This window comes from Dipodomys merriami, unplaced genomic scaffold (genome assembly GCF_024711535.1).
Source record: "Dipodomys merriami isolate MVZ:Mamm:240054 unplaced genomic scaffold, mDipMer1.0.p SCAF_19, whole genome shotgun sequence".
NCBI lineage: Eukaryota > Metazoa > Chordata > Mammalia > Rodentia > Heteromyidae > Dipodomys > Dipodomys merriami.
The window spans coordinates 2791231-2806409 of NW_027203270.1; the positions used below are offsets into that span (position 1 = coordinate 2791231).

The 15179-nt window shown below is 46.5% G+C and overlaps 1 protein-coding gene across 1 annotated transcript; it reads left to right on the top strand.

Moving 5' to 3' along the window:
- The first annotated feature begins 3749 nt into the window (after positions 1–3749).
- On the top strand, positions 3750–14030 carry Rcvrn (recoverin). Its single transcript, XM_070026721.1, has 3 exons — positions 3750–4205; positions 9488–9599; positions 13651–14030. The coding sequence occupies exons 1-3, from the start codon at positions 3825–3827 to the stop codon at positions 13764–13766; spliced, it is 609 nt and encodes a 202-aa protein (XP_069882822.1). The 5' UTR covers positions 3750–3824; the 3' UTR covers positions 13767–14030.
- Positions 14031–15179: the final 1149 nt, after the last annotated feature.

A 15179-nucleotide genomic window follows, 5' to 3' on the forward strand; every position in this document is an offset into this window, starting at 1 on the left:
CCTTTCCTTTTCCTTTTCCTTTTCCTTCCTTCCTTCCTTCCTTTCTTCCTTCCTTCCCTCCTTCCCTCCCTCCCTCCCTCCCTCCCTCCCCCCCTCTTTCTTTCTTGATTTCTCTTTTCTCTTGCCAGTATTGGGGCTTGAATTCATGGCCTGAGCTCTGCCCCTTAGCTTTTTTGCTCAATGCTGTCGTTCTTCCACTTGAGCCACAGTTCATCTAGGTTTTGGGGGGTTTTTTTAAGGTGTTTTTTTTTTTTGGTGATTAATTGGAGATGAGACTCCCAGAGACTTAACTGCCCAGGCTAGTTTCAAACTACAACCTTCAGATCTCAGCCTCCTGTGTAGCTAGGATTTCAGGCATGAAGGATATTTCAGGGGACACAAAGAAGCCACCTGATGAAGAGATGCACAGAGGCTGGCCTGGAAGAACCCAATCATAGATCTCACAGTTTGCGAATTTGGCATATGCCGCCCTCTTGGCCTCCCTCACTTTCCTACATGCCTCCATGTGTCTACCTTTGGGGTTTACATGGAGATTGCATTTGCCTACCGGGTAGGGAAACCTAACAAGGCTATTTCTTCCAGGCAGCATCACCCCCCATTCTGAATTGGGAGTCTCCATGTTTGTCTACAATAAAAAAAGGTAGGTCAGAGAATCCCTTACGGTCAGCTCTAAGACAGAAAGGCAGACAAAGATTAAGATCTGTTTTTAGCTCCTATGACCTGCCTTGCTGATGAGCACATCTAGTTTCTAGACCCAACCTGAGGAAGAAAAAGAAACAGATAACAGGAGGGCAGGTCAGAGAGAGACGTGGATTTCTGAGACTTAAAGCACCCCAACATTGTTCTAGTCCTTTTGGGAAATAACAAGAGCTTTAAGAGTTCTGAGCCAGGAATCACAGACAAAACTTCCAAAATACTCATTACACCCTCACAAATGGCCACATCCATTGGCAACCCCCTCCAGTGGACTCAGGTCTCATTCCCCATTGCCTCCCCAGGCCACCTGCTTCCCTCACTGGCCCCTCCTTGTAGGCAGTTTACTTTTTGGTCCTTTGTGACTGATGACTACTAACAATAAAATAATACAAATGCACATGACTTACAATGGGGTTACATCCTGACAAAACCTTGTAAGCTGAAGCTACTGGAACTCAAAATGTGTTTGGAGACTGGGCACTGGTGCTCATGCCTGTAGTTCTAGCACTAGGGAGGCTGAGATTGAGGAGGTCATGGTTGCTAGCCAGCCCAGGCAGAAAATTCCTCAAGATTCTACCTCCAAGGAGGTAAGGGGACATGCTGGCCTGTTCCAGTGATCCCAGACATGAAAGGAAGCCTGAAATAGGTGGACTGTGGAGTAAGTCGATTTTCACTGGGGCCAGTGAAAATCATTAGCCTAACAAATACGAGGCCCAGATTTCAAAACCTGCAAAACCACCCTAAAAGTGCATTTAGAGACCAGGGATATTAACACATACTTGTACTCCCAAATACTTGGGAGGCAAGTACCAAATGGCAAGTACAGTGGTTTACATCTCTAATTCCAACTACATGGGCAGCATAAATAGAAGGGTTTTAGTCATAGCCTAGCCATAAGCAGAAGCTTAAAACCTTATCTGAGAGATATGGAAAGCAAAAAGAGGAACTGAGGAGAGTGGATCAAGTGGTAGTATGCCCATCTAGTAAGTATGATGCACTGAGTTTAAATCCCAGTACCACCAAAGAAAAGGCTTCACTTGGTTCAGCTAACTTTCAGAGCATCCTAACATAACATCACCCACCCAAAATGTGCTCAGAACACACGTCAGCATACAGTTCAGATGGGCAAAGACCTCTGGCACAAACCTGTACTATGATAATGTGCTGCATGGTTCATGTGATTTATTGAATACAGTATTGACCATGAGAAACAGACGGTCTTAGGGGCTGCCTTCCACCCCCATCATCAGGTCCAAAAGCTGTTCATGAACCTTCATGAAGTCAGAGTCCGATGTTTACCATTCATTGTATGCCAGATTTAATTTTGTATGTGTGTGTGTGTGTGTGTGTGTGTGTGTGTGTGTGTGTGTGTGTGTGTACACACATGTGTGAGGCATTACTAGGGCTTAAACTCAGAGTTTTGTGCTATCACTTGGCTTTTCTTCTCAAGGCTGGCACTCTAATATTTGAGCCACACGCTCACTTCCGGCTTTTTGCTGGTTAATCAGAGCTAAAGGTCACACAGACTTTTCTGCCCTGGCTGACTTCAAACTACCTGAGATCTCAGCCTCCCAAGTAAATACAATTACAGGTGTGAACCACTGGTGCCTAGCAGGTTTGAACCATTCAAAGCAGATTACACTAGTTGACTTAGTGAACTGTGCCCATTCGCTAAGCAAATATTAACTGAGGGCAACTGAGAAGTAACTGAACATGACCCCTTCCTTCTTGGAGCACAGTTTGGAACGTGGTGGTAGCAAGGCTGAGTGGGGAGTGGGGTTATGCTGTTGTACATAGAGTCATCGGTCAGCACAGGCCTTGCTGAGAATGGGACATTTCAGCCAAGATGGGACTGAAGTAAGGGATTAGGAAAGTGTAAGGGCAGAGAGAGGTTAAGAAACCTGCCTTGTCTGGCACCCGTGTCTCATGCCTGTAATCCTAGCTACTCAAAGGCTGAGACCTGAGGATTGAGGTTCAAAACCAGCCCAAGCAGAAAAGTCTGTAAGAATCCTATCTCCAATTAACCAGCAAAAAAACAGAAGTGAAATTGTGGCTCAGACGGTACAGTGCCATTCTTTTCTTCCTTCCTTCCTTCCTTCCTTCCTTCCTTCCTTCCTTCCTTCCCTTCCCTTCCTTCCTTCCCTCCTTTCTTCCTTTCTTCCTTTCTTCCTTTCTTTCTTCTGACAATCGTAGGGCTGGAACTCAGGGCCTGAGCTTTTCTGCTCCAGGCTACCACTCCACCACTTTGAGCCACAGTTCCACTTCTAGTTTTCTGGTGGTTAGTTGGAGGTAAGAGTCTCACGAACTTTTCTGCTTGGTCTGACTTTGAACCAGGATCCTCAGATCTCTGCCTCCTAAGTAGCTAGGATTACAGGCATAAGTCACCAGAGCTGGGCTAGGGTGCCATTAAAAAGCTAAAGAAGAGTGCCCAGGCCTTGAGTTCAAGCCTCACTATGGGTACAAAAAGCAAAAAAGTGGAGGGGAGGGGAGGGAAGAGAGCTGAGGGAAGGAGAAGGGGAAGGGGAAAGGGAGGGAGAAGGGGAAGGAAAAGGGAAAGGAAAAGGGAAAGGAAGGGAAGGGAAGGGAAGGGAAGGGAAGGGAAGGGAAGGGAAGGGAAGGGAAGGGAAGGGAAGGGAAGGGAAGGGAAGGGAAGGGAAGGGAAGGGAAGGGAAGGGAAGGGAAGGGAAGGGAAGGGAAGGGAAGGGAAGGTTCTCACTGCTAGGTAGTTGGCAAAGCTGAAATTGTCACCCAGCTGTCTGGGAGCCTAGGCTCCTAAGCCCTGCATTAAGAGGCTCCATTCCTGCTCACAGTGGAGCACACCCAGAGACCATAACTGTGCCTGGAGGGCTGGCCAGGAGTCCTGGGGAGGAGACCCTGGGTCTCCCTTTTCTCCTGCCTTTCTTTGCACAGGCCTTTCTTTGAAGTGATGGGCAGCTCCCAGCTCTTTATTTTAATCTCCTGAGGGTTCTGGGCGGAGGCCCCTCCCCATCCAGGGACGGGGAGGAACCAGCTGCAAATCCCTATAATCTGCTAAGGGACCCCACTGTCCATCCCAGGGCAGCTCAGTGCTGCAAGTGACCAGGGAGCCCACAGGTGCCTCTGCCCGCATTTGCCCACCCGCCTTCACCATGGGGAACAGCAAGAGCGGGGCCCTGTCCAAGGAGATCCTGGAGGAGCTTCAGCTCAACACCAAGTTCACCGAGGAGGAGCTGAGCGCCTGGTACCAGTCCTTCCTGAAGGAGTGCCCCAGCGGCCGCATCACACGCCAGGAGTTTCAGAGCATCTATGCCAAGTTCTTTCCCGACGCCGACCCCAAGGCCTACGCCCAGCACGTGTTCCGCAGCTTCGATGCCAACAGCGATGGCACGCTGGACTTCAAAGAGTATGTCATCGCGCTGCACATGACCACGGCGGGCAAGCCCACGCAGAAGCTCGAGTGGGCCTTCTCCCTGTACGACGTGGATGGCAACGGAGCCATCAGCAAGAACGAAGTGCTGGAGATTGTCATGGTGGGTCTCTGCACCCCTCCCCCTGCGCCCCTTTCCACTCCTGCCTCGACCTCCCCCTCCCTGCGTGGGACACCCTTCCGTGGAGAGCGTGGATGGGAGGGACACCTGCCTGTGTGAGGAGGAGGGGCTGTGTAAGGATCAAGGGAGCAGAGGGGCATTCCTGAGACCTTAAGGCTTCCTAAAGAACAACTTGAGTGTGGCTAGAAGGTTTTGAGTTTCTTTCTTCCCTCCCTTCTTTCCTTCTCCCCTTCACATTCCATCTCTCCTCCCTTTCCTCTCCTTTCTCTCCTTTTTCCATCTTCTTCTCCTCCCCCACCCCTCCCCACACTTTCTTTTGGTACCAGGTCTAGAGCTTGCACTGAAGGCCTAGACACTGTTCCTGAGCTTTTCTTTCTTTCTTTATTTTTCTGAAAGCTTGGGCTCTAACACTTGAGTCACACCTCCATTTTCAGCTTTTTGGTGGTTACTTGGAGATAAGAGTCTCATAGGGTTTCCTGCTGAGGCTGATTTTGAACTATGATCCTCAGGTCTCGTCCCACTGAGTAGCTAGGATTACCGTTGTGAACCACTGGCACCATTGCTTCCTTCTTTCTTCCTTCCTCTCTTCCTCCTTCCCTCACTCCACTCCTCCCTTCCTACTTTCTTCCACCTTCCCTCCTCTCCCCTCTCCTCCCTTTCCCTTCCTCCTTTTCTTTGTTCCTTTGCTTCCCGCTCCCCTCCCCCTCCTTTTCCTTTCCCTTCTCTTCTCTTCTCTCCTTTCCTCTCTTCATTAATATATCCTTCAAAACTTTCAGCAGTCCACATTCAATTGAAACACATAGCATGTCTCAAACCTGAAACAGAAAGAGGTCCCAGCTGGCGGAGGGAGGAGAGGAATGTAGATTCTGGCCCTCACACAACGATCACCGCACCCTACATCTGGGCTTTTCAGGTCACGGGCTCTAGATGAGGCTCTAGAACCATGCCCACAGTGTCCTCAGCCTCCTCCCCGCTCCTTACCTGAAGCTTCCTAAGTCAGATCATTTGTTCTGAATATTTTAGGTTATCTTTTTCTTGCCCTGGTCCTGGGGCTTGAATGAACTTAGGTCCTGGAGCTCTCACTTGGCTTTTCCAATCAAGGCTGGTGTTCTACCAATTGAGCCACATCTCCACATTCGGCTTTTTGGTGGTTAATTGCAGATAAGAGTCTTTTGGATTTGTCTACCCCAGACTGGCTTTGAACTGCAATCCTCAGACCTCAGCCTCTTGAGTAGCTAGGATGACAAGTAGGAGCTGCCAGTGTCTGGCTTAGTTTATGTATCTTTAAAATAGTTTTTGGTCTAACATGTAAGGGATCCATGCAATGTAGAAAGAGTCAGGGAGAAAATAAAATCACCTTCAATTCCTACATCCACAGAAAAATACAATTACCACATCTTTCCAGTCTGGTGTCCATGTAGTTTTTAAACAACTCTGGGTTTACATATTTGCATCATTTTCCCAGCCTTTTTTTTTACTTAGTAACTCTCTCATCATGAGTATGAAATATCATTACACATTCTTCCAAGAACATTTTTGTTTTGTGTTTTGCAGTGGAGTCTCACTATGTAGCCAGGCTAGGCCCAAATTCTAATCCTTTCGCTTCAGTGTCCTAAGTAGCTGAGATTGCAGGTGCGTGCCACCATGACTGGTTTAAAAATATTTTTAAGAGCTACTTAAAATTCTATCCTATGAGATTGAGCATGGTGGCTCATGCCTGTAATCCTAGCTACTCTAGAGACAGAGAGTGAGAAGATTGTCTAGGCAGTCAGGGTAAAAAGTTCACAGGAACTTGTCTCAACTAATCAAAGTTGGGTGTGGTGGTGCACATCTGCTCTACTGGCTAGGGAAGTGTAAATAGGAGAATCAGAGTCCAGGCTGGCCTGGACATAAATGGGCTGGATGGAGATACCTTATTAGAAAAATATAACTAAGAAAGAGCTGAAGGCATGGGTCAAGTGATGAAGTGCTTTTCTAATAAGCACAACGTCCTGAGTTCAAACACAAGTACTGCCACAAAAAAACAATCATACTATGGAAATGTTATAAAGTTATTAAAACATTTCTAGACTTTTACACATTAAGCGTTTCACTTTTCTATTCTAGCATGTACAGTTTCCTGGTTTTGAGATCTCCTTACTGGTTTTAAACCACATGCCACTTGTTTTATTCTTAAAATTCCATCCCTATTAGAAATGAATATTTTTCTTCATATTTTATATACTGTTGTGTGAATTTGCAATCATGGTTTTATTAGTGGAATTCTTCCCCCCCCCTTATTAGGAGAAATCATAAATAAAATAGCCAAGCATGCAACTGGAGGTCATCCTGAGAGGTCAGCTTGGGTGCCTGCTAAGGGAAAAATGGGTATCAACCTCTCAGTCTCAGTACAGATTGCAGAACAAGCTCCTCCCAATTGGTGGTGGGCTGTCTGGGTGGTAGGGCATGGGACCTAAATGGGTGCAAGGCCCTGCAGAGGCATAGGAGTTGGTGCTCTGCCAGGAAGAAGGGGAAGGAGAAAAGAGGGATGAGAGGAAAGGAAGAAAGAAGGGAGGAATGGGGACTAATGGTTGAGACTGTGCCAGGTAGCAACAAGTCCCTGCTGATCACAAAGTCATGAAGCAGGACCCTGGTGTGGAAGTCAGAAATAATGAGTTCTAGTCCCAGTTCTGACATTGCAATGTGGCTATGGAAAAAAAGTTTATATTTTCCCTGGGCTCAGGGTGAGGCTTTGTTGATTTCTGTGGCCTTTCCCAGGATCTTCGAGATCTGCCTGCCACATACACACACCCCCATTAGAAGTAAGATGGGACAGGCAGCCAGCCACACACAACATTAGACATCATGCCTGTTTATCCTGCTTGGCTTGTAGTGCAGGACTGACTGGAACTTGGGGAGCCAACTCTGGAGGGGGGGGATGCTGCCAAGCCAGGCTGCTGCCTTGAACCACTGGCACTGACTTCCTGGTCAGCATTTCTCTCCTACCATCAGTGGTCTGAGAGGGCTCTCCTCAAAGCTATTGATCTTCTAGGACTGCAAGCTCATTTCCCAGGCATTACTGGTTCTACCTGATCTGTTCCAGGGTATCTCCAGGGAGGCAGAGGCACTGAACAGAAACAAGTAGCCTCCCAACAACCATGCCAGCACAGCAGCCAGCCTGCATCTTGAGCCTGCTCAGCACTGTGACCTTGGTCCTAGGCTTGGCTGGCCCTGGTGTTACTGATCCAATTAAATTCCAACCACATGGAACTGGAAGAGCACATCAAGCCCACTTCATCTCCTGCTTTGATGTCTCAGTTCTAGAGGCACTGTGGATTTTTCCCTCCATCCACCTGGTTTCTTGATTAGAGAGAGGAGAGAGTGGTAGGAAGGAGTCCTAAGCCCAAAGCTCAGCTGGATCCCTCTATAGGATAAATGTGGGCGTACGGTACCCTTGGAAGATCTCAGAAAGTCTCATGGATCTCTCTCTCCCCTTCTCTAGCCTCACCCAGTATTGTCTAGCAGCAAAACGGGCAGATGCCTCTGTAACATACAATATAGGTTCTAAGGGGGAAAACCTGCCTAGGTTAGAATCTGCTTGCCACTGGATAACTCTGGCCATGTCTCAGTGTAAAAATGCTTAGAAAAAAATTGTTCTGAAGAAATATTAGCCATTATGAACTAAGTTTTCAGTCTTGCTGGGGAGCTAAGATTAAGTACTACCTGGGCCTAAAGAAGCCATTTGGTGCTCTAAAACCTGGGAACTGTAGGGTCTGTGGTACTATATAACCTCAGGACTGCTGTGGTTATCATCACTGGCAGGTTTTCTTTTCTTTTTCCTCTTTTTAAATAAAGGAATTATAGCCAGGTATGGTGGCGCATTCCTATAATCTCAGAACGAGGAATCCTGAGGTTTTAGGAATGTCAGTTCAAGATCAGCCTCTTTGGATAGCATCTACATTATCAGAAAATCCCACCGGTACAGAAAAGTATTCAGTAAGAAGCCCTTTTCACTTTTCCTCACATTCCCTATCCCTTACAAGAACTTCAAAGATCACAGATGCCCCAGCCCTGGCCCAGGAGTTTTGGTTCAGTGGAAAGGTAGACCTGGATCTTTGTATTTGGACCATTACGTTAAAGGATGACTGCTCTTCCAGTGAGTATTTGAACACTAAAGAGGGAATCTGTGTTGGGGGTGATCAAAAACATCCTCAATATGTTTTTAGTGGTTATACTGATTTGCATTTCCACCAACAGTGTAACTGGGACACCTTTTGTTCCATACCCTCTCCCCCACACTTATCACATGCGTGTGTGTGTGTGTGTGTGTGTGTGTGTGTGTGTGTCTGTCTGTCTGTCTGTCTGTCTGTCTGTCTGTCTGTCTGTCTTTGTGTCTGTGTTCCCAGGGATCAAGCCTGGGACCTTGCACATACTAACAAGTGTTATACTCCTGAATTCTACCCCCAACCCCATCCATCTCTTGTGTGTGTGTGTATGTGTTTTTTTTTTAATAACAACCTATTATTTTAGTGTTTTTGGTAAGGGGATACCTTATCGCAGTTGGCTTGTTTTTGTATTGCTAGTACTGGGGCTTGAACTCAAGGCCTGGGTACTCTCTCTTAGCATTTTCTGTTCAAGAATAATCCTCTATCATTTGAGCCACAGCTCTACTTATGATGGCTAATGGGTGATAATAGTCTCATGGACTTTACTGCGTAAGCTGGCTTTGGACCACAATCCTCAGATCTCAGCCTCCTGAGTAGCCAGGATTACAGCCGTGAGCCACTAATGTCCAGCTTCATTGTGGTTTTGATTCATCACGTCAAGCAACTTTGCATATATTTGTGGGCCATTTAAGATGTTTTCCTTGGAGAAATGACTATCCAGGTCCTTGGTCCATTTTTAAAAATGTGATCATTTGCTCGTTTGCTGTTGCTTTTATATTTTGGATATTAATTCCCTTCTCAGAGAGACAGTTTGCAAATATTTCCTCCCATTAGGTCCATTGCCTTTTCATTTTGCTTTTTTCTTTGCAAATCAAAACTTCCTATATGTAATATAACCCCACTTGTCACCTTGACTTCCGGGGTCACGGCCAAGTAAATAAAAATCATTGTCAAGACCAATGCCAGGAAGTTTTGCTCCTATGTTTTCTGCTAGGGGTGTATATCGTTGTATCCTAGGTGTACAGGGATTTTTGTGTATGGCATAAGGGCCTGAGCTAACCCAGAAATGTCATCTCCTTCCTCTCCTTTGAACAAATTCTCTCTCTTGTTCTGGTACAGGCTATTTTCAAAATGATCAACCCTGAGGATGTGAAACACCTTCCAGATGATGAAAATACCCCTGAAAAGCGGGCTGAGAAGATTTGGACGTTCTTTGGAAAGAAAGATGATGGTGAATTCCTTTTTTTTTTTTTAATTTTCAGCCTAGGGATCCCAGCAAGATTTCTTCTTCTGAATTACAGCACTCAGACAGCACTGGGGTCATTGCTCACGACCAGGGCTGTCTGTGGGGGCTGGGGGAGGGAGGAATGACCAGAAAACCTACCGCCCTAAAGCCAACACAGTGGCCTCACACCCCATCACTGACAAAACTCATGGGCCACATGGGGTTCCTTGTGGAAAAGAAAGGCCCTAAATTAGGAGTGCTTTTGATGGAAAACATCTTTTGTTTTCGTAAAAATGATCTACTTGTTTAAGGGAGAGTAAAATGTAAAATCAATAAATTCATTAGCTACTTGTACTCAAATGACAGGCTCAGAGAAAGTATAAACCACTTTCTCTTTAAATGAGAGTCTATTTTCTAGACACTCCAGGGAAGTTGTTTTAACACATACTTCTCTTCACAACAAGATCAAGACTACAGTTCAGCTTAGCCATCCTTGAACATTCAGCCCTAATAACTGGAATCTCAGTGTGTCTGAACACTAGGGAGTTCGTTTGGATCCTCCAAGATGCTCCACAAACATGAATTTGATTTAAACTACATTGCTAGGGATTTGTTGGGAGGAAGACCATACAAGGAAATGGGGAGGTATCTAAAGGAGACTGGGAAAACCATTAGACTAATATTCAGATCTACCCTCCCCCCCATCCCCCCACCCCGTTAGGGAGAAAGGAAAAAGAGGGAGGGTTGGGTAAGGGATGTCTAGATTGAGATAGGCCGTGGTGGTTCACACCTGTAATCTTAGCTACTTGAAAGCTGAGAATAGGAGAATCATGGTTCAAGGTCAGCCCCAGTACAAAAATTTGTAAGAAAGCCGGGCGCTGGTGGCTCACGCCTGTAATCCTAGCTACTCAGGAGGCTGAGATCTGAGGATCACGGTTCAAAGCCAGCCCGGGCAGGAGAGACTGTGAGACTCCTATCTCCAATAAACCACCAGAAAACTGGAAGTGGCACTGTAGCTCAAGTGGTAGAGCGCTCGCCTTGAACTGAAGAGCTGAGGGACAGCGCCCAGGCCCAGAGTTCAAGTCCCACAACCGACAAAAAAAAAAAAAAAATTGTAAGAGTTCTCAATTCACAATTGGATGTGTAGTGGTGATGTGCACCTGTCATCCTAGCTTTGTAGAATGACAGGGGAGAGATTGGGAGGATCACAGTTTCAGGCTGCTTCAGAAAGCCTAAAACAGGCAGATCATAGACCTCACCCACGTATGAGCAGGAAGCAAGATCCTATCACAATAATAACCAATACAAAAAGGGCTGGAGGAAGCCAGGTGCCAGTGGCTCACACTTGTAATCCTAGTTACTAAGGGGTCTGAGATCAGAGACTCAGGGTTCAAAGCCAGCCCAGGCAGGGAAATCCATGAGACTCTTATCTTCAATTAATCACAAAAGACTGGAAGTGGGGCTGTGGTTCCAGTGATAGAATGCTAACCTTGAGCATAAAAATGTCAGGCACACTGCCCAGGCCAGAGTTCAAGTCCCAAGTCCAGCAAGAAAAAATAAATTAGAAGGCTGGAGGAAGGTAGAAGTTTAGTAGTTAGAGTTCCTGCCTAGAAAGCATGAGGCCCTGTGTCCAAACCCCAGTACCTCCAAAAAAGAAAAAGAAAAGAAAAAAGATGTTTATACTGCAATGATGTTCTAGGACAGTGTTGGCAAAGCTGGGGGCAAGGGAGGTGGAGGGGGAAGGGTACCCAGTGAACCTTCTCTGCTCTGCTCATTGGCTGGAAGCTACCCAGGAGAATTGTGGGCTTACGCTGAAAGCAATGATGTATTCCAGAGCTCATCAGATGAGGCTTATGAGCCTGTTGGTCCATGGAAAGATGTACCAGAGAACTTGGGGTCAGGCAGGGACCACAAGCTCATAGGCCAAGCAGCCAGAATGATGAAAAATGAGAACCGTGGAAAGTGATTGCTCTAAGTGATGGTGACTGATAAATAGTCATATGGATATGGCTTCCAGCATTTTCTGTGTGGAAATACAGAGCCTGTTTGGTGCCATATCATCTGATTTCCTTTTTGCTGGTTCTAAGGCTTGAACTCAGGACCTGGGCTCTTTCCTTGAGCTTCTTTTGCTCTATGCTAGCACTCTACCACTTGAGCCACAGCTCCACTTCCTTCCTATCACTTTGCTTTTTTAAAGAGAAGACAGCACCCAAGTCATGGACAATCAGAAGTGTCTCATTTAATAAAGCACAGCATGGCCAGACATATCTGAGGAGCCAGCATGGCCCCCCTGGGATACTGTCCCACCAGTATTCAAGAAGAAAGCCCCCAAATAGGACAGCAAATCAGGACAGACAGAGATGATGGGCTGTTCTGACCAAGTCAGGGAAAGTCACTGGAGAAGTTAGGGAAGCATAGGACTTAAGGTCCTCCCTCTTCCATGCCAGCCCTGTATTCACATAGCCCAACTTGCCCAGACCCCTCTCTGGGTGCCTGGTCCCAGCCCCAGATATGCTTCTCCCTTGAGCAGATTTTCCCCTTCATTTGCAGGAACCCAGGCTACTTAAGAAGCCTTCCTGTGGCACTTCATCCTAGCTCTTCAAGTTCTCTAGCCTCTCTCCTAATCTTTCTTTGGGCATGTCCAGGTGTTGGCTTCTCTGTCCTGTGATTTGCTAGTCTGAAAGCTCACCCAGGCCAGGTCTCAGGAGGGGACAATTTGGAGGACCCACACATCGCTCTTGCCACTGATGAATGCATTCTTGTGTGGCCCATCTAGAGATGGTGGGGGGGCCAGAGTGGCAGGCTATGAGGGTGGAATGGGACTTTCTGGATCTAGGCAGTACTTGTTGGGCAGTTGGAATTGTAAAATCCAAATTTAATTCCCCAGACTTGTGCAAGGAACTGTGCTGGACCCCAATTCCCAAAGGGATTAAGCATGTCCCAACGGATCAGAACACAGATCAATAGAAATCAAATTCAGAGCAGTAACACCTTGGTGAATACCTACTATATGCAAGGCACTATATGAACCTACTACCATAAACAGACAGAAGCACTTATGTAGACCTCTCTCTCTCTCTTTCTCTCTCTCTTTCTCCCTCCTTCCTTCCCTCTATTCCATCTTCCCTCCCTCCCTCCTTTGCTCTTCTCTTTCTCTTTTCTTTTCTATCCTACTCAGTGCTTTTTGCCTGCTAGGCAAGTGCTCTACCACTTGAACCACACCTCCTGCTCTTATTTTAGACTTCTCTCTCTATAGGCTTGTCTTTCCCTACCATATGCAGAACTTCCTGGACACGACCTTTCTATCCTTCCACCCTCTGCTCCCTGCAATGGCCTCATCCCCTAAGCTCCCTAACATCTGGCACACAGAGGAAGGGCCCAGAGACATTTGTACAGCTGCATGGAGCCACTTATAAAACCCTGGGAAGCTGGGCCTGGCTAAGGAGTAGGGCTCTCTCTCTTCTATCCCCAGGAGATAGAGCAGGGGACATGGGAGCAGGTACACAGGAAGGGATCACAGAGGAGTTGTAAGCTGGAGCTCATTGGGGTTGCCTGTATGCAACAAGGCTTCTCTGCATCTGGTGACCCTTCACCTCTCCTTCTCTGCCCCCCCCCAAGGGGGAGGGGATGGTCCCCGGCTCCCTACCAAAGACTCTAGGCCTGTTATCTGGGTTAGTTGCTTTGCTTAGTCCCAGAACTCTAGGCTTGAGACTTGAAGTAATTTTAAAAGTATCCCAAGGGAAATACCTAGCAGTATGAATTGTTTAAATGTGAGATGATCAGCAAGGCAGTGGGCACCCCCTGGGACACAAAGCACAGGAGTAGAATCCACAGTAGGGGTATCCTAGAGATTTCCAAAGTTCCAGTCATTTGCCTTCTTGTTCTTGGCTTGGGAGGTAAGAGGGGATTGTCTGAGGGTCTTAGGGCTGAGTAATGGAGGTATTGGGGGAAGAAGCCATAAAGACACTGGGTATTCAATAGTTTTACAGTAGATACAGTTACATTTGGCATTGTGCCTCAATGTCATTCTCGACTGATGGTTTTCCTCTACACACAGATAAACTTACAGAAGAAGAATTCATTGAGGGGACCCTCGCCAATAAGGAAATCCTGCGACTCATCCAATTTGAGCCTCAGAAAGTGAAGGAAAGAATAAAGGAAAAGAAACCCTGATGCCAACTGCTCGGACCTCTCTACCCACCCCTCAACTCAAACACCTGCAAGCACATACACGTACTCACACATTCACCTGTATGTCCACAAACACCCAGGACCAAGGGAGAGGCTCCAAAGCCCAGAGCAGCTCCCTGCCAAGCCAAAGGTCTTGACCAGTTCACTGGTCTCTCTTCTCTGTCTTTAATGACCCTTCCCCCATCATCATCTGCCTACCCCTCCCTCCTCACGGCCCTGTGATAATCCCAGGATTACATAGTAGGAGTCTTAAGTGTTGGCCCTCTCCCTGTAAGCTACTTGGTGGGTTGCTGAGTAAGCAGGTTCCAATAAATGCAACAGGAGCTAGGCACACAACTGGTTGGTCATTCATTTTCTTTTTCTTTTTCTTTTCTTTTTTGGGCATGTATGTGTGGGGGGGGGAAAGGGAGGTGAGATACTGGGTCTTGAATTCAGAATCTGGCACTCTTGCTTATTTTTTGTCCAGTCAAGATTGATATTATAATGCTCAAGCCACACCTCTACTTGCAGCTTTAAAAAAAATAGAATGTATTTATTTATTTATTACAATACTGAGGTTTGAACCCAGCACCTTGTACTTGCTAGGCAAGTGCTCTACCACTTGAACTATACCACCAGCATTTTTTATTTTTTAAGACTCACTAGAAGTGAGTCTTACAAAAAAGAAAAAAACAATAAAGCAGAAGCACTTCCTAGCTTTTCACTGGTTAATGGGGGATAAGAATTTCCCAGGGACTTTTCTCCCTGGAGTTGGTGTCAAACAATGGTCCTCAGGTCTCAGACTCCTGAGTAGCTAAAATTACATGTGTGAGTCTTGAGTGCCCAATTTTAGAAAGCAATATATTGCAATTGTATAATGCTAGCCATAGTGTCCACTTCAGGTCTCACTTCATCCAGGAGCTCCTATGATGCTCAAGGTTCACTTTTCATCTTTTATTTTGCTTTTTCGTATTCTCCTCATTCATAAGCAAGTTCTCCCCAGGCTGGCAAGAAATTCACTTGGAGACCCAGGCTGATTTCTTCCTGGCTCCAAATTCAGCAGAAATGAAAAATAAACAAACAAACAAAACCCTCTTTTGTTTGGAGTCCCAGACCAAGCCCCAAGATTACATCTTGACCTCTGTTAGATTTTATGCCCATATCCGACCCAGTGTCTGATGCCTGGAAGATGGAAGGCCTTGATTGAACAAGAAGACTGCTATGCCTATCTCTAGAGCTGAAGATTGAGTCAGGAGAGCTCAAAAATCATGGGAAAGGGCTGGGAAGGTGGCTCAGTGGTAGAGTGCTTGCCTTGCATGCATGAGGTCTTGGGTTTGATTCCTCAGTACCACATAAGCAGAAAAAGCCAGACGTGGTGCTATGGTTAGAGTGGTAAAGTGCTAGCCTTGAGCTGAA